Source organism: Epinephelus fuscoguttatus, linkage group LG7 (genome assembly GCF_011397635.1).
Source record: "Epinephelus fuscoguttatus linkage group LG7, E.fuscoguttatus.final_Chr_v1".
In the NCBI taxonomy this organism is placed as follows: Eukaryota; Metazoa; Chordata; class Actinopteri; order Perciformes; family Serranidae; genus Epinephelus; species Epinephelus fuscoguttatus.
Genome location: NC_064758.1, coordinates 8,992,702 through 9,014,210, shown reverse-complemented (window position 1 = coordinate 9,014,210; position 21,509 = coordinate 8,992,702). Strand labels below are relative to the sequence as shown.

Sequence of the window (21,509 nt, the reverse complement as noted above, 5' to 3'; positions counted from 1 at the left end):
TTTGTAGCTGGAGGGTACTATGCCAGATTCCAAGGAGGAGTTGATGATGTCAGCCATGATTGATAGGCATGCCTTGACCAAGGAAGTGGGCATGGGCTCCAGAGAACAGGTGGAGCCCTTGGCTTTGGTGACCAGCTTCAGGGGAGAAGGATTCTGGTGAAGCTTCTTTTCATTTTTATTCTCCTAGCAGCTGGGAAAGACTCTCTGTCTCTGTGATGAAACTGAAATGTCTTTTATTCATAGATCAGATTTGTTTTACTTTTTTCTGTCGCCTTTTAATAATGAGCATTGTCTCTAAATAATTGAATGTCTTGTGCACATGCGTTTTGATGTGACGATATGAGACCTAATAGAAGTCATGAGCAGTAACAGCTGCTCTTGTTTCCATGCCAGTGAGACAGTACTCCAGGCATAAATAGATTTCCAGTCAAAGAATTGACAAACTGTGGAGCCTCACTGCTTAAAATTCCAGAGTGTATACCAAGATCAGCAGAGACTTCTGGATTGACTCATCTGTCATGGAGTTGTGCATCTGATATTAGATTGCATCTCTCTGACAAATAAAACTCATTCTTTGTCCTATTAATAGTAATTTGTTTTATAACCATGTTATATGGATGTCTGTCAGTCCACCACCGTGGTTCAAACTTAAGTATCTCAACAACTACTTTGTGGATTGCCATGAACTTTGGTTACGGTACAGCAAGTGTTTAATTTGCTGCAGAAATCTGCATAGTGTGCAATATAATAGAGAGAGATAGCCAAAGTCATGACATCATGTTTGGGCTGGTCTCTGTTCCACTAGCTAACAGAAATATTGCATAGACCATGATATTAGTTTTTAAAAAACCTACCATTCCTAACTAGACATATGACACAAGTAATACACATTACCGTTGAGCAAAGTTTTTTTACTTCTGGAACAGAACCAGAAAGTTCCAGATTCACTTTGGCTCTTGGCTCTTTCACTTTTGGATAATGCTTTGCGATTGATTGACATAGTAATTATGTGTTGCCTGTTTGTGGCTCCATAAGAGGGTTTTGTTTGTTTATTTGTTGATGGGGTGAGAAACCAATAGGTAAAATAGTTAATGACGGGGTACAGCTGTGTGAGATCACAAGCCTACTTGCACGCCTCTTAAGTTACAGATGTCATAAGTGCAAGGACAAGTTCACGGCAGTGAGGACAGGGAGACAGGCAGATAGATGGGTTAACGGACACGGCGAAAGGGGTAGAGAATCTGTGCATGCTGGGAGGTGTTAATCTGTGTGTGTGTGTGTGTGTGTGTGTGTGTGTGTGTGTGCCCGTTCTTGTACAGTGTATGAAATCAAGTGCCGTCTGCACTGAGATGCTCAGTTGATCCTCTGCCAAAATAACCTCCAGCTGCCCGATGCCTGCACTGTGATTTTTTTTTTCCACTTTTTTTTTTTTTTTTTTTTTTTTATAATGTCACTGAGCTTGTCTGTTATCTAAATATGGGGGATTGGAGAGTGTGCCGCACAAGGGGATGTCCATCAAGACATTGTAAGAGGGCACACACTAAAGTTGGATTTGATTGGCTGTCTCTTGTCTGAGGAGGGGGGCTCTTGCCCAATCCTGATCATTTTCAGTAAAAGTGTAGTGGGATGAGAGGGTACTTATGTAGGGGAGTGACGCCACTTTGTAGTTGCAAGACTCTCTGTCCCAGACGTCTGTTGTTTTTACTGGTGTCTGTTGTTCAGCACAGCCGGCCACCATGGTAAGAAACCGAAAACTAAGAAGAGGGTAAAAAGAATACGGGAAGGAAAAGGAAATTTAGTTTTGATGAATCTTTGAGGATTTGCTTTTGTTTTCAACTGATGAGGATAAAATCCAGATGGCAGAAGATGGAGATTATTACCTGATGCAAAATCTGTTTACCCACAGTCACCCAGCAAGTCCTCACCAACAGCTGATAACCCATATCAGCTGGATTTTTTTTTTTTTTTTTTTTTTTTTTTTACAAGTGGTGTTTTAACTCTTGGAATTCTTGATTTTTTTTCCTTTTATTAATTTGGGGCAAACACTTTGGCTGTTTTTATGATGCTTGCTGAGTGGTAACCTGCTGTTGGAAACTTCAGTTTACATGATCAAATTCTGTAACTCCTCTTTGCTGTTTGTTTACCAGACTGATGTGATTTTGCTTGATATTAAGATTGGAGTTACTAAACATAGATAGTGCGCAGCTGGGTAAATTGAGAAGACATACTGCCTTTCCTGAGTGTCCTAATTTGGGACATTCACCTTGAGAAAATCCCTCTCAAATCCTTCCCAAGTCTCACCTTAAAAATAACTCTAGAGTAAACTAACGAGTGGGTGTGTGTGACCTTCTATATGTTGTGATATTGATGAGGTTCTGTTAAGCAAAGAGGGAAATAATTAACTGACTTCCTGTACTAACTTGGAACAGGGATCTATATTACAATTAAAGGGGAATACCAATTTAAGTAATGTTTTGTTATACTTTAAGGAACTCTAATCAACATTTCTCAATAATGTTCCTTTTAGCAAATTTAAGTAATGCTTGGTAAAAGCACCAGTGGCAGTTCTTGCAATTTTGGATTGAATATGAGCTAGCTAGCACTGTCAAAAAAGATTCCTATTGGATGTATGACTTGCATTGTAATGCAAAGTTGTGATGTCATACAGCATAGGGTCTCGATATGAGAATGAACTAGGAAAATGTTAAGAGTGTGAACAAGTGCCATGGGAATGTAGGGTTCGGACAGCAACAGCAGAGATTAAAAACAGTTTCAGTAAATTAAAAAAAAAAGAAAAGAAAAGAAAAAAACAGTATAAAACTTCTTCCTGATCAAACAAAAATCCTAAATCAAATCCTAAAACATGTTTTACAGTGAGTGGTGTTCCCCTTTAAGAACTATCAATCAACAAGTGCAGACAGCTGGCAGAGGATTAAACATGACTTCTTACCTGACATAAGGCTATTTCCAGTCCTTGGCTGTCACTTTGTCAATGGTAGTCATGTCTCCGGCTTTAGGTTTCTCTTTTGGATTTCTCTGGCTCGATGGAGATACAGGGCTTAATGATAAGGGGATAGAGTGTCCGGAGTGTACCACTTGAGGATCATAGGAATATATATATTTGTTTTATCCCATTAAAACAATGGCTTTGTAAGCTTCAAGGCAAGTATTGATTTATTTTTATCAGTCAGAAAAACAATTTGTAAGAACTAGAAACCTCCTTGAAATTGGTAATCCATCACAATACAGTGATACAGTAAGGATACCAACCCTGTCAGGGAACTTAAAAGCCGCCTCCATCTGCGTTCTTGTCTAGGTTTTGCAAATGGAAATGCCCACCACTCAGCTGTTAGTAAAAAGCAGTGACGTAGGTTGCAGTGCTGATGCCCTCCCCTCCGCTCAACCCCCACATACGACTTTCACTGACAGCATAAGCATGGAGAAAGAGGAAAGTGTTAGCTTGGAAAATTTGGTCTTGGGGGTGGAAAATGGTGCTATTTAATTACTATTAAAGCTTTATTTAACCAGGTGAAGACACACTGAGATTCACTATGATATAATACTGCATTTATATTGTATATTTCAACCAGGCTTTTTTCATGCAAAGTTCCAACATAAACCTGTGAAACGAAATGTACCACAATTTGTATATAACCCATATAACAAGGAGGGCTGTGATCATATGACCAGCGTAGGAAGTAGGAGGCAAGCTCGGGTGGTGGATGGGTCACAAAACATAGGATTGTACCACAGGAGACTTTACCCCAGGCGTTTGTAACTGTGTAAAACCAAGTGAACTTTGAGTTATTATAAATACGTTGTCACCATGTTTCTTTTCCTAAACTTAACCTACGTAACTCTAATTGTCTAAATCTAACCCGTGTAAGTATGTAACATCATTCGTGGTACGTTAATTTGTACATAAACCGTGATATGTCCATTTTCATGCGATATCATACAAAGTATTTTATAAGAACACGTTGATTTAAACCTATATTTTCTTACATTACTCTTGTACACTGCTCATTAATTAAGGGAACACTTAATTCACACATCCGATCCTGATTACAAATTATTCAAGTTGAGAATCTTTACTGACGTACATTGCATAATTCATTGAGAACAAAATGATATAACAATGGTCAGTGGAAACCAAAATCATCAACCCATTGAAGGCTGGATTCAAAATCCGACTGAAAATCAAAGTAAGAAAATGAAATCACAGGCTTTTATCACAGCAACTCATAGGGCTCTAGTTTCCTGGCGCAGGGCAGGGTGGCGCACGGTGGCGAACCCCGCGCATAGCTAGTTTCAAGCAGCGCAACCCGAGGCGTGCTCAGTTCGAGAGTTTGGCAGACCGAGGTGCGCTGAGATGGGTGTGGCGGCGCAGCAGGGGGAGGTGTCGACAGATCCAGCTTGGCGAAGTGACAGTTTCGTGCCAAAAGGCTTCGCCGAAGGTGCGCTAAAAGCTCACCAGCTGAAACCAGGTCTACTGTCAGCACAGGGGGAGTGCAGCCGGTGTAAGCCAAAGCTTGGCTGACCGGTGGACAATGCGCACACGTCACCAAAATCTCACAGGCAGGTTTCCAGAATATCAGGCACATTAATGATGCAATAAATACCCAAAAAAACACTATTCAATGCAACTATCTGCAATCAGCACATAAATGTATCTCTATATCGACTGTCCCGTCACATCTGATGTCAGATCAAAGGGGATTGGCACCGTTTGGCACGCGTAATGGAAACCCAATCTGATTTGATTAACACAGCTGCAAACTAATGAGTTCACATCCCTCTCAGCCAACCACAAACAGCCACAGCATCAGATAGGGAGTATATATTCAGCATCTGTCATCTTAGAAAAGTCAAAAGAAAAGAAAGAGAGTATGACTGCGAGAGAGAAAGAGAGCGCGCGCGCACACGAGAGAAACACAACATTGATTTACAATTGTAGTGACCTCCTCCCAGGCTACCTTTGTATCATCAGCCTGTGGAGGTCTGCTCGCAGTTCCGTATATTTGGACACTGTGAGCTTGGACCTCCCGGACCAAAACATCAGTTTCCTCCTGGGAGAAATTTGGCCGTCTGACGCTACTGCTCTCTTCTGCAATGGTGAATTGAGTAAACTCTCATTACGCCTTCGCGCGGTGCATTTAAGGGCGAGGAGAGGGGCTCATTTGATTGGTGTGATGTGAATGGGCTGTGTAAAACCCACTCCACGCCTTCTCTCCTCCCTCTTTCCGACTTGCGCCGGTAGGAGAGGTGGGAAAGAGAAGTAGCTGCGCCAGGGCGCACGGTGTACCAAACTTACAAAATCCACCTGGCCACACCCAGTTGGTGAAGCGCAGGTGTGCTGCGCCCCCACCTCGCCCGGTCTGTGAAACTAGAGCCCTTTGCCTTCACGCAGCGCATTTAAGGGCGAGGAGAGGGGCTCATTTGATTGGTGTGATGTGTGTAAAACCCACTCCACGCCTTCTCTCCTCCCTCTTTCCGACTTGCGCAGGTAGGAGGGAAAGAGGAATAGCTGCGCTAGGCACATGGTGTGCCAAACTTGCAAAATCCGCCTGGCCACACTCAGTTAGTGAAGTGCAGGTGCGCTGTGCCCCCGCCTCGCTCGGTCTGCGAAACTAGAGCCCACAATGTGACTCAGTAGTGTGTGTGGCCCCCACCTGCCTGTATGCACTGCCAACGATGTTCGGCCATGCTCCTGATGTGTTGGTGGATGGTGTCCTGGGGGATCTCCTCCCAGACCTGGATCAGGGCATCAGTGAGCTCTTGGACAGTCTGTGGAGGTGCTTGGTGGCGTCGGATGCACTGATACATAACTTCCCATTGGCGCTCAATTGGATTTAGGTCAGGGGAATGAGAGGGCCAGTCAATGACATCAATGCCTCTGTCATCCAGGAACTGCCTACACACTCTGGTCACATGAGACCAGGCACTGTCCTGCACCAGGAGGAACTCAGGGTCCACTGCACCAGCACAACATGTAATAGACGCTCTGAGGATTTCTTCCCGGTGCCTAACATCAGTCAGAGTACTGCTGGCTGTGACATGGAGGTCTATGCGATCCTTAACCCTAACCCAAAGATATGCCTCCCTAGACCATCACTAACCCACCGCCAAACCAGTCATGCTGGATGATGTTACAGGCAACATAATGTTCACCACAGTGTCTCCACACTCTTTCATACCTGTCGCATATGCTCAGTGTGAACAGGGCACCATTGGCAGACCTGCCAATTCTGGTGTTCTCTGGTGAATGCCAGTCGAGCTGCATGGTGCTGGGCTGTGAGCACAGGTCCCACCAGCGGAAATCAGGGCGTCATGCCACCCTCATGGAGTCTGTTTCTGAGTTTGGTCAGAAATATGAACACCAGTAGCCTGCTGGAGGTCATTTTGTAGGGCTCTGGCAGTGCTCTACCTGTTCCTCTGCACACAAAGGAGCAGATATCGGTCCTGCTGCTGGGTTGATGCCCTTCTACCGCCCTGTCCAGCTCTCCTCATGTAATTGCCGATCTCATGGTATCTCCTCCATGCTCTTGAGACTGTGCTGGAGGACAAAGCAAGCCTCCTTTTGACCCCATGTATGGATGTTCCATCCTGGAGGAGCTGAACTACCTGTGCAACCTGATGGGACTGCAAGTACCGCCTCACGCTACCAGTGGTGGCAAGGGCACAAGCAGAACACAAAACTAGAGAAGAATCAGACAGGAAGGATAAGGAGAGAGCAACTCTCTGTGGCCACCACATGTAAGACCATTCCCTTTTCAGGGGTTGTCTTGCTTTTGCCTTTTTTCTGTCTCGTCATCTTGCTATCAGATGGCTCTTTCCAATGAAGAACTGAGGCCATTATCTTGCTCTCTTCAAAGCCACCAGACTCCTTTAACAGAAACTATAATTTTACCTCACAGAACACAGGAGGTGCTGGTCTACTGCTGCCTTGATCATTCAGTTTGTGTTATTGTGTGACTACTGGATCCAAACTAACATGGCATCCTCAACAGCACATAGCTTAGCTTCCGTGCCAGTACTCCTGCCTGCTTCTCCAAACTGGGTGGATAAGATAGATAACAAACAATTGTCAAAGAAGGCTTGGCTCAGTCACAAAGAGACAAACTAGGCAGGCTAAGGGGTTTATATGCAGCAGTTATTGTAGTTTTGTATGGTTCTTTAGTTTTTATTTTTACTTTGTTTTCAATTTTTGTTTCCAATTCAGTTTAGTTTCAGTTAGTCTCCAGAGTGGGTTTGAACACTTCAGCATATTATTTTCTAATGTTTTGGTTCAGTTTTTATTAGTTTCAGTTGTAGTTTTGTTTTGTTTAATTACAATAACGGGGATACGGGGCAAGATTTAAGAATTTCAGAATAGGTAAAACAATACAAACACAACACTGTGAAGGCATTTGAATCACAGTCAGTAGACATCCCAGTCTCAGTAAACATATTCACCAATGCCTCCTCATGCTTGTTATATCGACATATTTGACCAAATTGGCTAAGACTTGAACTAAAAACATCTCCTGTATATTTTTATTTTATTTTCGTTAGTTCTGAAAGCACACAATATCATTTTGATTTTCATTTTTTTAAGTCTTCTTTTTATTTTTATTCCAGTTAAATGTTTGTTCATTGCTTGTTCTTGTTTTGACTTGTACTTTCGAACGAATTTTGATGTTTCAAAAAGACACTGGAAGCTGTTGTGACTTAACTCCACATGGTCAGTTTTTTTCAAAATTTTACACATTTGATGAGAGTCCCGACCTTAAGACGTCTACAGACTAATTTTAAATCACAGTTATAGCGCCACCTACTGACATATTGTATACTTCAGGGGGAGTATACAGTATACATCAGGAGGACTATTAACATCTTAATAAGAAGCAATGTCAGCAGAAACCTAACTCAGGTCACATGGAAAAATGTTTTTAAAAAAGCCTCAGACATAAATATTTTGATGCTAAAACATATACAAAATAAAAATAAATAAAACTTAAAAAAAAATAGTGAAGTCAGACTTTAAAGGCAGATATGATGTTTAACTGTGATGGATAGGTAAAACAAGATTCAGCTTGTAACTTGATTTTACAGTCATTGGAAATCAGTGGTTTTCGTATGTCTTGAAAAGTGGTCAGCAGCAACAGTCTACAGTGTATGAATTGTAGTGATGAAATAATCAGAACAATGAGATTTTTTCTTCTTCTGTTTTTTTGTACAGCATCCCGGATGCATTTGCTTTTTCATTTTCTCTTACTCTAACACTCTCCACATACATGTCATTATGTTTGCTTTTTTTTTAAAATCATTTTTTCTTATGTGTGGCATATACACGGCTGCATATGTCGTCTACAGGAAGATCTGCCAGTACCACACTGACAGATGATCAGTCTATAGAGAGTTGACGGACATGCTATTATCCTCTTTGACTCTTGACATAATGACTGCTGTTTCTGTTGTAGTAATGACATGTTCAGTGACATTATTATTCAGTTGCAGGTGAATAGCTGACAGGAATGATAATCTCCCTCTCCCTCTCTGTCTACCTCTTTCTTCATTTTTCCACCACTGTCCTTCCCACCTTTTTTCATCTCCCTCTCTTTAGCCCACTGACGCCCAAAGCGATGCCCGCTCCTTCTTGACGGAGGAGATGATTGCAGGTCAGTCCTTCTGTATCTCTTCAGCACATGAAACAGTTATTGGATTACACTTAACGAGCAGCTGGACATGGTTTTATGAAAACTGCTCTTGGAAACTGCACCAGTTTAATTTTGTTATCTTTAGCCATTTTTATTGTTTAATGCATGCATCACATTTGCATCACTTTTTCAGACTACAGTAAATGAGTCATTCTGAGCTGTTATAACTTTACTACCTAACATTCAAGCATAAGATCCATGATTAGTTTTTCTCTCGATTTTGTTTTGCCAGTTTAGAGTTGTCTGAATTTGAACTATTTCCTTCTCTCGTCCAGAGTTCAAGGCCGCCTTTGACATGTTCGACACTGATGGTGGCGGTGACATCAGCACCAAGGAGTTGGGTACCGTGATGAGGATGCTGGGACAGAACCCATCAAGGGAGGAGCTGGATGCCATCATTGAGGAGGTCGATGAGGATGGTGAGTTCATTGTGTGATCCACAAATAGAACATGGACAATGGATCTTGTTTCTTAATGCACCGACATTTCAGGATGATTGAAGGGGTCAGGCTGCCCACTTAATTTGTGTGTGTGTGTGTGTGTGTGTGTGTGTGTGTGTGTGTGTGTGTGTGTGTGTGTGTGTGTGTGTGTGTTGCTTTTGGCTTTGGCTCCCTCCTCACCTATTAACCCTCCCCTGTCCACAGGCAGCGGTACCATTGACTTCGAGGAGTTCTTGGTCATGATGGTGCAGCAGTTAAAGGAGGACCAGGCTGGAAAGAGTGAAGAAGAACTTTCAGAATGCTTCCGTATTTTTGACAAGTATGACACCGAATACTTACAGAAAGACAAATACAAACACCCCACGCTACTACATTCTAAAATGTATTGTTATACTGAGGCTAAATTAAATAGCCTATAAATATGACTATTTTAAAATCAGGCAACATTTTTATGGCCTGTAGAAACATCAAACCGGAGAAATGCATCAACAATGCAATTTTATTTACAAGTAGTATGTGACACTATTGACGATGCATTCGTGAACACCCAAATTACATTTTGCAATAACTGACAAGCAAAAGAAAACGTTTTTTTCACAAATATCCTAGTACTTTAAGTATTACCTTATTTTTTGCATTGCTACATTCTCACCATTGTTGGATATTTAGTATGATTACTAATTTATGTAGAGGGCTGTGGAAGCATAATGCATTTACTTGAGGCAAAGGAGAAAAGTTCCTCTGTTTTTCTGATGAAGATTATTATTTCACAATTAAAAGTTTTCATGGAGACAAAATTCTTGCTTTTCTAAATTATCAACAAAATAACCTTATTAATTCTCCAGATTTTTTTTCCATGAAAACTTTTCTCACACTTCCAAGATGAGTATCTTGTTATATAAGAAAAACAGAGCAAAAAATAAAATAATTTTTTGTCTCATGTGAATGCATTGCACTTCCATGGAGGACAAATCAGTCTCTCTTGATTTTTGATTTAGGAAACAATAGGGACATGTGTTGCAAGTAAAAACGCAAAAACAAGAATGGCCCTATCTACAGCCAATGTTTGATTTGTCTGCTCTGGGCTACTGAAGAACCAACATGACAGACACCATGGAAGAGGATTACTTCTGCATGTAGATAGAAATGACTCATTGTAATGTAACAAAAATACAATATTTGTCATTTTCAGGTAATTGTAAACTGATTAAAACATAGTTATGAACATTATATTCCATTCCCATCAATAGATGCTCCTAAATCCTACACACTCAACTTTTAAATTAACTCGTTAGCAAACAGTTGTTTATCCACAAATCCAACATTTATGAAGCAATATTAACATTTATTTGGAGTCATGTTTCTGGTTACCTGGTGAATGGATATCCAGTGGACAATATTCATTTTCTTTTAGCTCTGTTTTTGGTCTCCACCAACTCCTGGGGAAAATATTTGTCCCCTTAGCAGATAAAGATATATTAATGAATGAAAGAAACTTTATTGTCATTATACAAAACATGTACAATGAAAGTGTGTTGGCTTCTCTCTATATCAATAAATAAAAACATTTAAGAAAAGGCAGACATTAATAACAATACAAGACATCCCTGAAAAGTTAAGAGCAGCAGTATTAAAGTGTCAGTGCAATAAGTACCAAATTAAAGTGCAATATGTAATAAGAATGAATACACTATATTAGATAGATAGTTGCTGAGAGTATTTGTTTGTTTGTTCTTGTTTATTTGTTTGCTGTTTGGTGCTGAGTAGTTAGTGTGCAGTAGGTTATTACAGCTTTTCAGCTGAAAATAGCTGCCTGCTGAGGTCAAAATGACACTATGAGAGTCACTGAGAGTCAACCAGAACAATAAAGCTATGGGCTGGACAGATAAACAATAAGCTAAGACCCACCAAAAAGCTCCACACAGCTGAAGACAAATTCAGGTGAGAATTTTCTATGATGGGCGGCACGGTGGTGTGGTGGTTAGCACTCTCGCCTCACAGCAGTTGCCGGTTCGATCCCGGGCGTGGGAGCCCTTCTGTGCGGAGTTTGCATGTTCTCCCCGTGTCAGCGTGGGTTCTCTCCGGGCACTCCAGCTTCCTCCCACAGTCCAAAGACATGCAGACTGGGGACTAGGTTAATTGGTAACTCTAAATTGTTCGTAGGTGTGAATGTGAGCGTGAATGGTTGTTTGTCTCTATGTGTCAGCCCTGCGATAGTCTGCCTCTCGCCCGATGTCAGCTGGTATAGGCTCCAGCCCCCCCGCGACCCTCAAGAGGATGAAGCGGTTAGAAGATGAATGAATGAATGAATTTTCTATGATGGTAACAGTACAGCCTTTCACACTATCACATTGTTTTCACTTTGTCATTCTATAAAGTTATTATACAAAATATCAAATATAGTCGCTTTAAAGGTCCAGTGTGTTGTTAGGGGCATCTGTTAGCAGAACTGGTACTTGTAACTATGTTTTCATTAGTGAAAAATCACTTGAAAATAAGAATTATGTTTTCATTTGCTTTAGAACAACCCATGTATACCCTAGTAATCCACCATGTTGTTTCTACAGTAGCCCAGAATGGACAAACCAAATACTGGCTTTAGACTGGGCCATGTGCATTGTCGCTTCGGCCACCATACCACAACATGTTTGGCACACAGTATATGCTTCTGTTGGTTGCAGTCTGCAACCTCACCACCGGGTGCCACTAACTCCTACACAGTGAACTTTAAAGCTGCACTCATTTTTATTTCTTGCAATAGCAAAGAAAATTGCAGGACAGAAAGAGGTCATTTAGAAACAGTGAAACTAGATTGTGTCCACTATAAGGTGTTGACATTTTTTAACTGCAAAATGTCTTTATCAGAAATGTTTGTTTATGTTATGCATTTATTTAATAAAGTTATATCTGGGAATCTTTCCTATTCTGACCCTTTAAAACTAAAATATTTTATCATATCAGCCTTTAGCTCAGCCACAAGCCACAGTTATGGCTGCTAGATTACAATATTGATGAAAATTGACCTGAAATTTAAAAATAAAGCAGACATTTTAATGTCCAGTGTGTGTTTGTGTGGTGATGTAAGAGAGCAGCGAGGCAGGAGATTACTTTTCACACAGCAAATTTATTATTATTTTTCATCCTCAGGAACGGAGATGGTTTTGTTGATCGGGAGGAGTTTGGTGATATCCTCCATCAGACTGGAGAAAGTGTGGCAGAGGAAGACATTGATGAGATGTTCGGTGAAGCAGACACAAACAAAGATGGAAAGATTGATTTTGATGGTAAGATTAAGCTACATAGAGCGAGAAGCATTTCCTCACTCCTGTGGACTACACAGTGTCTTTCATAATATTTGCTGTGTTATCAGAGGGAGAGAAAAACCAGTTGGACTTTCAGAGCCACTAACTACATTTTCAGTGCTTTAGCTTAATTGAAGAAAGGGAGGAGAATATTTCTGTCCATTCAGTACGAAGCTGGAGGCAGCTAGTGGTTACCTTAGCTTTGCATAAAGACTAGTTTGGCTCTTTCCATAGAAAAGCCAAAGGGTAAAATTCATTGTGACTTCCTCCAGTCTCCACCAGTAAGCCCACATGACTTCAGGAAGTCATGTGGTAGGTGTATTTTGTGAACTCTGGACAGAACTAAGCTAGCTGTTTCCAGTCTTTATGCCAATCTGCTAGATGGTAAAATATAAGCAGCCCAGTCACCAGAATAAAATGTTGGCATTGTGCGTTGCCTCTAACCACAGATATTTTACATTTGTACATTTCATCCATATGATGTAGTTCAGACTACATGTGTATGAGCTGAGTTTCTCATCAGGAGGAGGAGGCAATGGTGGATGGTGTGACATGTACTGTAGGTGAGACGGCTACAAGCAGCAGACAGCAGCGGACCACTGTAGAGACTAACAAACAACAAAAGTGTTCTTCTATAACAACATGATGGGATATTTCCAGCTGTGTTTGTAGACAAAGCGGGTTTTGGTAAGCCAAAACATGATTTTCTTCCTGACATTAAGTGTTTTTTGTCTCTAAACTTAACCACATGTTAACAACATTGTCACAACATAAGATGAAAACTGAAACATAAGGAAACATCGAGTTTCAACATATCTGCTCCATATAAAATGTACAAATGTAACATGTCTGTGGTTTGCAGAAATGCACAATGCCAACATTAACTCTGGCAACTGGCTTGCTATGACATCAAGATCTCTGCCTTTTATATGTATATATATATATGTATATTGTATATGTATATTGCCAACAAAAGGAAGAGTAAAACACAGAGTTTCTATAAATATTTTTTTTTTTAAAAAAAAGAAGCCTTTTAAGTAAGTATGATTTTCTTAATTAAAGAAAACATAGTATGTGAAATCCTATAAAGAATTCCTACAAATATGAGGATGCAGGATTCACAGAGAATAATATGCTCAAACTGTATCATCTATCATAACTCCCTGCAGTTGGGCATTTGGGTTCATTGTACAGTTTATCATTTGTTCTGTACTGTTTTTGTTGTGCAGTGAATAGAAAAGGAGTCTGTTAAAGAAAAAGGTTGGGAACCACTGTCTTAGAGTAATCAGAGGTATGCTGATGATGAGAGTCTGATAGTAAGACCATTAACTCTCAGTTTTTCTTGGTGGTGCCCCCAGAAATTGTATCAGTTGTATCAAGTGGTCATGGCCCCCACTGGCCTCCTCTTGGGGGCACCACTGGCTTCCTCACCAATCTAGAATAAGCTAGATCTTGATATAATTTCACCACTCTGTGCTGTGAAAAGGCAGAATGATTATGTTAACCTTCCCTTTTGTTACTCTCAAAAACAATACCAGTTTCCTCACAAAATATGAAACTGAAAAGGATGACCGTTTCTACCATAACAAGTCTGCACACATGGACAGCTATCTTATGTATATAAATGAATATGAGGCATGCCATGTCAGACAGGACTATAGCATTTTTCATCATACACAGCATTTATGCAATACAATCACATTCTCCATGATTTGAATCCAACCTAAAGCTCACATGCAGGTTTTGTCCACACTCTGTGCAGCCCACAGTTCAATGGTTCGGTGGTGGGTTGGTTGATTGACTGTTGCCATCTTTTTCTCTCCAGAGTTTCTGAAGATGATGGAGAACGTCCAGTAATGAGGCCAGCTCTACATTCCTTGGTGACCCTTCCTCAGAGAGAATACAAAGCAAGCTATCTGCTGGAGATCTGCTCAGAGCAAACTCTTCATGCTATAAAAGCCAGTGCAATTACGAATGTAGTGTTTTTGAGACGTCAAAATGGATACAAGTGAAATACCTCCAACCCCCCTTCCCCTTCTCATATGAAACCCAGGGGGCTCTGGGAGGAATTCTATAAATATCCGTTCAAACCTTTTAAGACGAAGACCCTCTCCCCTGACTGCCTCCTTGAGCCGGCCACCCAGCTGTCCCCTTGGCAGCTGCTGTCTCTCTAGAAATGCTACACCAATAGTTTAAACCCCCCACCCTCCTCCTCCTCAAAACTTAATATCTTCTCCACCCTGTTCTGTGCTTTCTAAATAAATCCACTTTCTCCTTGTTCAGCTTTGCAAATTATTCTGCCTTGCATGCCTGACGCCTCTTATCTCACCTGATCTTTGTCTGCTACGTTTTTTGGGTAATCTTTCTGTGACCTTTCTGGTACTTCTACATCAATGCTGTCTCTCTGGCCTCACACACATGCATGGCTACACTTAAAGTGGTCATACACAATGACACACAAGCACATGCACTTTCTACACCACCAACATCCTACCATTACACACGCACTCCTACACTTTTTTGCCCAACTAGAACTGGTTGTATCTCCCTATTTCAGTCCCAACTTCCAACTAGCCTCCATGCTGCATTTTGAAAAACCTCTATTTGCATCGTTAGTGCCGAAAACCAACCTCCCTGTCTCATTCAATGCTGTCATATCTCAGAAAGTTTTCACTTATCTAGTTTAAAGTGATCTCTTCCAATTTGTTTTCTGCCTAAATCTGTCATAACTGTCACTGGTCTTCGTGTAGAGGTCCCAGCGTGAGAGGTGAAGGCCGAGCAGCCAGCCAGCACCAAAGGCTCGACGCAGTCACAGAACAGATGAGTTCAATCTCCCTTTGCTAAACACAGCTCTCCCACTGGGTATATAGCCCGCAAGCCCCCCACCACTTTTCAAAAACGACATCCCTCCCCTTTCTTCATGGCTGCTCCCCTCCTCAGCATCCTATCCTCCTCTCCTGTCGTCCACCTCAGGCCCTCCCTTCAGGAACCACCCACCATTTAAGGAGCATCAGGTTGTGTTTATCAGGCAATGTGGCAGCGGGATGAGTGGGTGCCTGCCCTGTGTCCCTGTCCCCGTCTCAGCCTAAAATCTGCCTACTATTCACGGCTATAGTGGGTGGAGGCAGAGTGGGGGGGTTGGGTGAGACGAGGGTCCAGCTCCAAGGCATTTTTCTCTTGGTTTTGAGTTTCACGCCCAGATTGAAACGCCATCATCACAAAACCCATAACCTACTTTAAATCACAGGCTCCCCATCCACTGTCTTCTATTTACAAGGCCGATCGTGCAGCTCTTCAGTGCTAGTTTGATTATTTCTTCATTGATTTTGGTTACATTTTAGTTATTTTGGGAGATTGCCACTGACAGCTGCTACGGGGTCATATAGGGAGTAACCTTGTGCATTAACTGGATTTTTCTTCAAGTGTGTTTTGCTTTTCATTGTGAATCCTTTGCAGAGTGTCACAGTTCTTCCTCACATTCTACCCCTGTTCCTCTCAGTTCTGACAAATCAGATGACAGTGAAATATTCTGAATATGTTTATCTTTGCATTCTCCCCCACACCTAGCATTATTAACTTTGCATCTCCATTCTTTCCTGTAGATTTCCATACCTTGACGTGAATCACAAAAACTCCAGCTTTACCTCTTTTACATTCTTAACCCTAGAGAAACAAGAGCTTTTCCTCTCCAAAGTGTGATTGGCTTGCCGTGGCCCCAGAACCCTAAAAGTTCAGGATACTAAATCTGGAGGCCTGTGAGAGGCAGGGGGCGGGACCTGGCTGCCCCGTTTAAAGTGTGTCTGAATCTTCACTTGACGTCTAGTGTCTCTGTTGGGGTGCACGCGGATTCACCACTCCTTTGGGCTTGTCTGTTTTTCCTTGGATATTTGGGGGGGAAAAGCTAATCCACAAACATGGTAAGACCAAAGCAATTGCCGCAAAATGACCCGCTGAACTATTCCAAGTTGGTCGCTCAACAGGCCACTAGTTAATAACCCATAATAAAGAGAGCATGTGAATTAGGAGTTAATTGAGTAATAAAGGCATGTCAAAGTCTAAAAATCAATAGGCTCATTGCTGAGGGGCATGTTTCCTTCTCTTGATTTAAATGTTTATCTGTTGATTTATTTTCAAATGGCTAAATTTGACTCTTATTTTCTGAACAATTAATTCGTAGAGTAAACGTGTGATATTTTTTAGTTGATTTTAGTGGAATTCATAATGATTGCAACAAGATTTCTATTTTAGTCAGGTATCTGTTGCAAATTGTACTGATGGTAGAAAGTTAAGATGAGGAGCTGGGTGGGTGTCAGCTGGGAAGGTGCGGATTCTGCTTAGGCGACAGATTCCCGAGGATTAGATGTCTGCAGGCCATATACAGCGAGCGTAATGTGTTGAGCCTGAAATAGCCGGACTCATTTGCACCAAACTCAAGAATCCGTTTGAGACGCAGCAACTATATCCTGCAACACATGACTTATGACAGCATGTTATCGTCACCAGCATTAATCACACAGTAACGTCAATAAAACAAATTCTAGAATATTCCTGTAATAGTCCCGATAGTATCATCTGTTCTGCGCGTAATGGCATTTTTACGCGTTGAATTTCAAAATGATAACTTAAACATTTACAGTGTTATTAGTAATATATTTGTTTATGTATCAAACGGACAGCCTTTATGAAATTAAAAAATGTTAGTGTCGCCATTATGTGACACTATGAATTTGAGACTATAAACGCAATATCCAGGGTTTTCACTGGAATGGTCAATCAAGCCTGTATTGAATGATGAAGTGACACAGTGGCCACTGTTTTCTTCCAGACTGACGCGCAACAAGAGGCCCGCTCCTACCTGAGCGAGGAAATGCTGGCTGGTAAGTACAGGCTACAGTGACGCGTTACTCTAGCAATGGCGTTACTTTGCAAAGGAACGAGTAACTAATCATATGAAAGAGATATATTAGAATGAATATAGAATATAGAATGAGCTCCTACAGAACAAGCAGACAATTTCAGATCCTCTTTGTGAAATCAATCCCCAGTGTTACTTAGATTTTAACGATCAAAGGGATGATTGGCATAGTGCCACAGTGGTGGTAGAAGGTGTTACTTAAGTTATTCACACAGAGGTAAATTTTATTTGTTTTACATTCTGTAGAAAAATATGGGGGGTTATTTTATGTAGTTTTTTAGGAACCGTCTAGTAGGTAATGCAGAGAAATGAGGCCACTTTTTGAGTAACGAGCCACGATCTGTCAACTCTGATTTCTCCAGAGTTCAAGGCCGCCTTTGACATGTTTGACACCGACGGTGGCGGTGATATCAGCACCAAGGAGTTGGGTACCGTGATGAGGATGCTGGGCCAGAACCCGACAAGAGAGGAGTTGGATGAGATCATCGAGGAGGTCGATGAGGACGGTGAGCGACGGATAATACAGTTTGTCTCTGGTAGCAACACAGTAGGCCTGTCGAGCGCATTGTGCGCAATGAGTGTTCTTACGCACAAGCAATACACGACTCAGACACTTTATAGCTATTTCACATCAGCTCAAATAAACCAAGTAACTTTAGCATGATTTGGAACCAAAACTGTAATTATGCGTTGGTTAAGTCTGAGCGCAGATGCGCAAAGGGAGAGAGTATTGATCCTATATACCCAACCAGCGTCGTTATTTTTGTTCTCTAAACACACAACTTTTTTATTAGTTTTGCTTTGATTTATTATTTCATAATCATAACATGTTACGGATCGGGGGTCACTTAATTCCGATTTATCTTTTGGTATAATTCATGCGTAAAATTGTGCGCAAAGATGAGCGCACTGTCCCACCAGGACACTTGACCTCTGTTCGGGCTGACCATTGTTAATCAGTTATGTTGCTTCATTATTACTCTCAGGTAGCGGTACCATCGACTTCGAGGAGTTCTTGGTCATGATGGTGAGGCTGCTAAAGGAGGACCAGGCCGGCAAGAGCGAGGAAGAGTTGGCAGAGTGCTTCCGTGTGTTCGACAAGTACGTTCACACTGTTACAGAGGTTCACTTAATAGGCTATGCTATACTCATCCTCTGAAAGCAGCATCTTTATTTTCTTACATAATTATTTGTTGATGTTTACAATCCCATGCACTTCTGTGTTTTGCGCAGGAACGGCGACGGCTACATCGACAGAGAGGAGTTCGCCCTCATCATCCGCAGCGCCGGCGAGCCCATCACAGAGGATGAGATTGATGAGCTGATGAAGGATGGAGACAAAAACGCCGATGGCATGCTGGACTTTGACGGTACGTGCATGATGGTGATGATGATGATGACGACGACGACGAGGGACGTGTTGGGTCAATGGAAAAATGTCACTTGTACAGTTATTAACAATCCCAATAAAGGACTTTGAGTGTGTTTGTGGCACACTAAAGAATCCATAGTAATTTAAGATTACATTTTTAAAATCTTGTATTTTTTTTTTATTTTTTATTTTTAGATATTTTTGGCAGCATATTTTCTGTATTTCTGTTTTGATTATGAGATAATGGGCCCCTGGGCACAGATATGCAATAGGCCCCTGTAACTCTCCTACATAGGAGAGAAACACACAGACTTTTTTCTGTCTCCTTGTGATTGTTTTGCTCCTCTTTGTAGTACATTTGTGTCTCTTAGCAGTTCCCTTGCATTTTTTGTGGACTTTTTGTGTCTCTTCGGTACATATCAATCAGAGAGGCCCCTGACACTTTGGGTCCCTGTGCCTGTGACCAGTAGACCCATTCAGTAACCCATTACATGATAGGCCTATACTTGTGACGTTTAACGTTGCCTGCTTGATTGTATTTTGTGAATTAAAAGTAGTTTTCAGCCTCAACTTGTCTCAAATGACACAACCTTGAAAAAGAAAAGACGATTTTTAGTTGAATTACTCCTGTGACATAGGATACAGTAGCCTACATTTGCAGTTTGTTGAGATATCACTGACGATGATGATCATGGTAACTGAAACTTCCCATCTCAGTAACACGGTCCCATCTCTCTTCTCTTTTCCAGAATTCCTCAAGATGATGGAGAATGTGCAGTAAAACCAGAAAGACTCAATGGACATTCCTCCTCCTCCCTTAGAGCCCTCATTCTGAACACATCTGACACCCACTGACCCACTCAAACCCCCCCTCCCACACACATACTCCTTCTCCCCCTCCTGTCCACCTGGTTCACTGCCTCTCTTCTCCATCCTTATAGCCAACCTCAACAGACAGCTAGGGCACCCGGTAGGGGTCGCTTGGGCGGAGGGGCTACACTCTTCCCCAGCCCGCTTGTGTATGCACACAGCCCATGGATGCTGCGCTGATGCTGTACCCTGTGACAGGACGGCAAGGCTGCAATGGGGAAATTCACTGCACACACCTTTTAAGTTGCGTTAACAAGCGTTGAGCCCCCTCCTGTTGGTACAGCTCTGATCTAGATGTAGTCTAGATAGATTGGCAGCCTGTTACCTGCTGCTTAGACCAATTCATTCAATCACTACTGTACAAAGAAGTAATTTGCTTGAACAGAATAAATGAATTAAGACATGCTCACTTGTAGTTGGTCTGTCATATTTAAGGTCTGTGTAAAAAATTTTGTTTTGAGGAATATTAATAAAATCTGTTTATTTCTTCTTTTTGTCCATTTTGTTTGAACCACAGCCAGTTTGGTCTTTATCACTACATCTTGTGCTGAACATACTGTGGACTTTTAAGGTGTTGATTTGGGTATCTGCTGTCATAAGGTGATGTGTATTTTAGGGGTTGATAGAGACAACACAGAAAATTCTACCACAAATATTTTATTTTATCACACTTTTTTTTATTTTTTTTTTGTGTTTGTATTTTTGTTAGGCCCTGGCTAGGTCCCTGACTGTGGTTTAACAATGTCATCATGCAGTTTAATAAGGGTTTAAGCATGTGAAATAATAGTGTAATATGTGAAATAGTACAATCTGCTTTCACAAATAATTTCCAATGTTACTATAAGATCTGCAACTAATGGCTATTTTCAGTATCAAATGTTTAGCAGATTGTTTTCCAGATTAATCAATGAATCATATTGCCTATAAAATGTCAGAAAATAGTAAAATATTTCATCACTTTTCCATAGTCAGAGTGTGACACCTTTAACTGTCCTGTTTTGTCTAACTCTTGAAACCTCCAAATTATCATGTTTGCAATCATAGCAGACTAAACGGTAAAAATTTTCACTGAAAAAGCTGGAACTAGAAAGTTTAGCCTTTTTTTATTTTTTAAAATTAATCAAAAAAGTTAACGCAAATCTTAACTGCTTCAGACTTGTCAGACAATGTTTGCCCATCAGTACAGCCCAGCTTTATGTGCATGCCGTGATAATCTCACATCTCTATCATAACATGCTGTACCTGGCCACAAGCCTTCGAATCAACTATAAAACCTATCATATGATTGTATGACCAGACAATAAAAATTATGGACAACAAAGAGCACTGTCACATCTTGAAAAAATACAATATGTTCAGCTTCAAAAGCTTCATGAACTATTTTAACCCAAAGCTTATTTTTAAATGTCTCTATGGTCATGCTCCATCTCTGCATAATGAATTTGTTGAAAGACATCAGCACACCAGCAGTCAACATACAGGCCTCAACACAAGGCAAGTGTAGCATTGCATTACACAAAACTTTCTTACACTTCACTTCAGTGGACAGGCAGGTAAATGAAACCAATCCCAGTCTAATCACTGGCAGTATGCAACCCACCTGTGCACAACCCTGGTGGTTAAAGCTTTTACCTGCCTGTCCATTGCTGATTCATGTATGCTCTGGTGAAGCTCTGACAGACCAAAAGCTCAGAATAAAGTGAAACACTGAACAGATTTAAGTGTGCAGATATCGTTTTCTACAAGTTTTAACTTAATGATGTTGGCAGCACCTTGCCAAGACTATGCTGGAAGGAGCGGTGGTTGTTCTGCATCAACTATTTTAACTTTTAGAAAGCCTCCTGTGGACAGATGTTGCAAATAAGCATTTCACTACCAAGACTAAACACAGCTCATCTGGTTCTTGTGCGT

The 21,509-nt window shown here is 41.2% G+C and overlaps 2 protein-coding genes across 2 annotated transcripts; both read left to right on the top strand.

Moving 5' to 3' along the window:
* Positions 1 to 1,587: 1,587 nt before the first annotated feature.
* LOC125891183 (troponin C, skeletal muscle-like) lies at positions 1,588 to 14,721 on the top strand. The gene is made up of 6 exons (XM_049580224.1): positions 1,588 to 1,739; positions 8,606 to 8,660; positions 8,975 to 9,118; positions 9,344 to 9,458; positions 12,287 to 12,423; positions 14,267 to 14,721. Exons 1-6 carry the CDS (start codon positions 1,737 to 1,739, stop codon positions 14,296 to 14,298), a joined length of 486 nt encoding a protein of 161 aa, XP_049436181.1. The 5' UTR covers positions 1,588 to 1,736; the 3' UTR covers positions 14,299 to 14,721.
* A 1,486-nt stretch (positions 14,722 to 16,207) lies between these two features.
* Positions 16,208 to 19,914, top strand: tnnc2.2 (troponin C2, fast skeletal type, tandem duplicate 2). The gene is made up of 6 exons (XM_049580225.1): positions 16,208 to 16,358; positions 17,267 to 17,318; positions 17,719 to 17,862; positions 18,343 to 18,457; positions 18,590 to 18,726; positions 19,478 to 19,914. Exons 1-6 carry the CDS (start codon positions 16,356 to 16,358, stop codon positions 19,507 to 19,509), a joined length of 483 nt encoding a protein of 160 aa, XP_049436182.1. The 5' UTR covers positions 16,208 to 16,355; the 3' UTR covers positions 19,510 to 19,914.
* The last annotated feature ends 1,595 nt before the right edge of the window (positions 19,915 to 21,509 follow it).

Excerpts from the sequence above, each read along its gene's own strand:
- LOC125891183 (XM_049580224.1), top strand. Across the intron at positions 9,119-9,343 it reads TGAGGAGGTCGATGAGGATG|GCAGCGGTACCATTGACTTC; the intron begins GTGAGTTCATTG and ends CCCTGTCCACAG. Across the intron at positions 12,424-14,266 it reads TGGAAAGATTGATTTTGATG|AGTTTCTGAAGATGATGGAG; the intron begins GTAAGATTAAGC and ends TTTTCTCTCCAG.
- tnnc2.2 (XM_049580225.1), top strand. Across the intron at positions 17,319-17,718 it reads GAGCGAGGAAATGCTGGCTG|AGTTCAAGGCCGCCTTTGAC; the intron begins GTAAGTACAGGC and ends TGATTTCTCCAG. Across the intron at positions 18,727-19,477 it reads TGGCATGCTGGACTTTGACG|AATTCCTCAAGATGATGGAG; the intron begins GTACGTGCATGA and ends TCTCTTTTCCAG.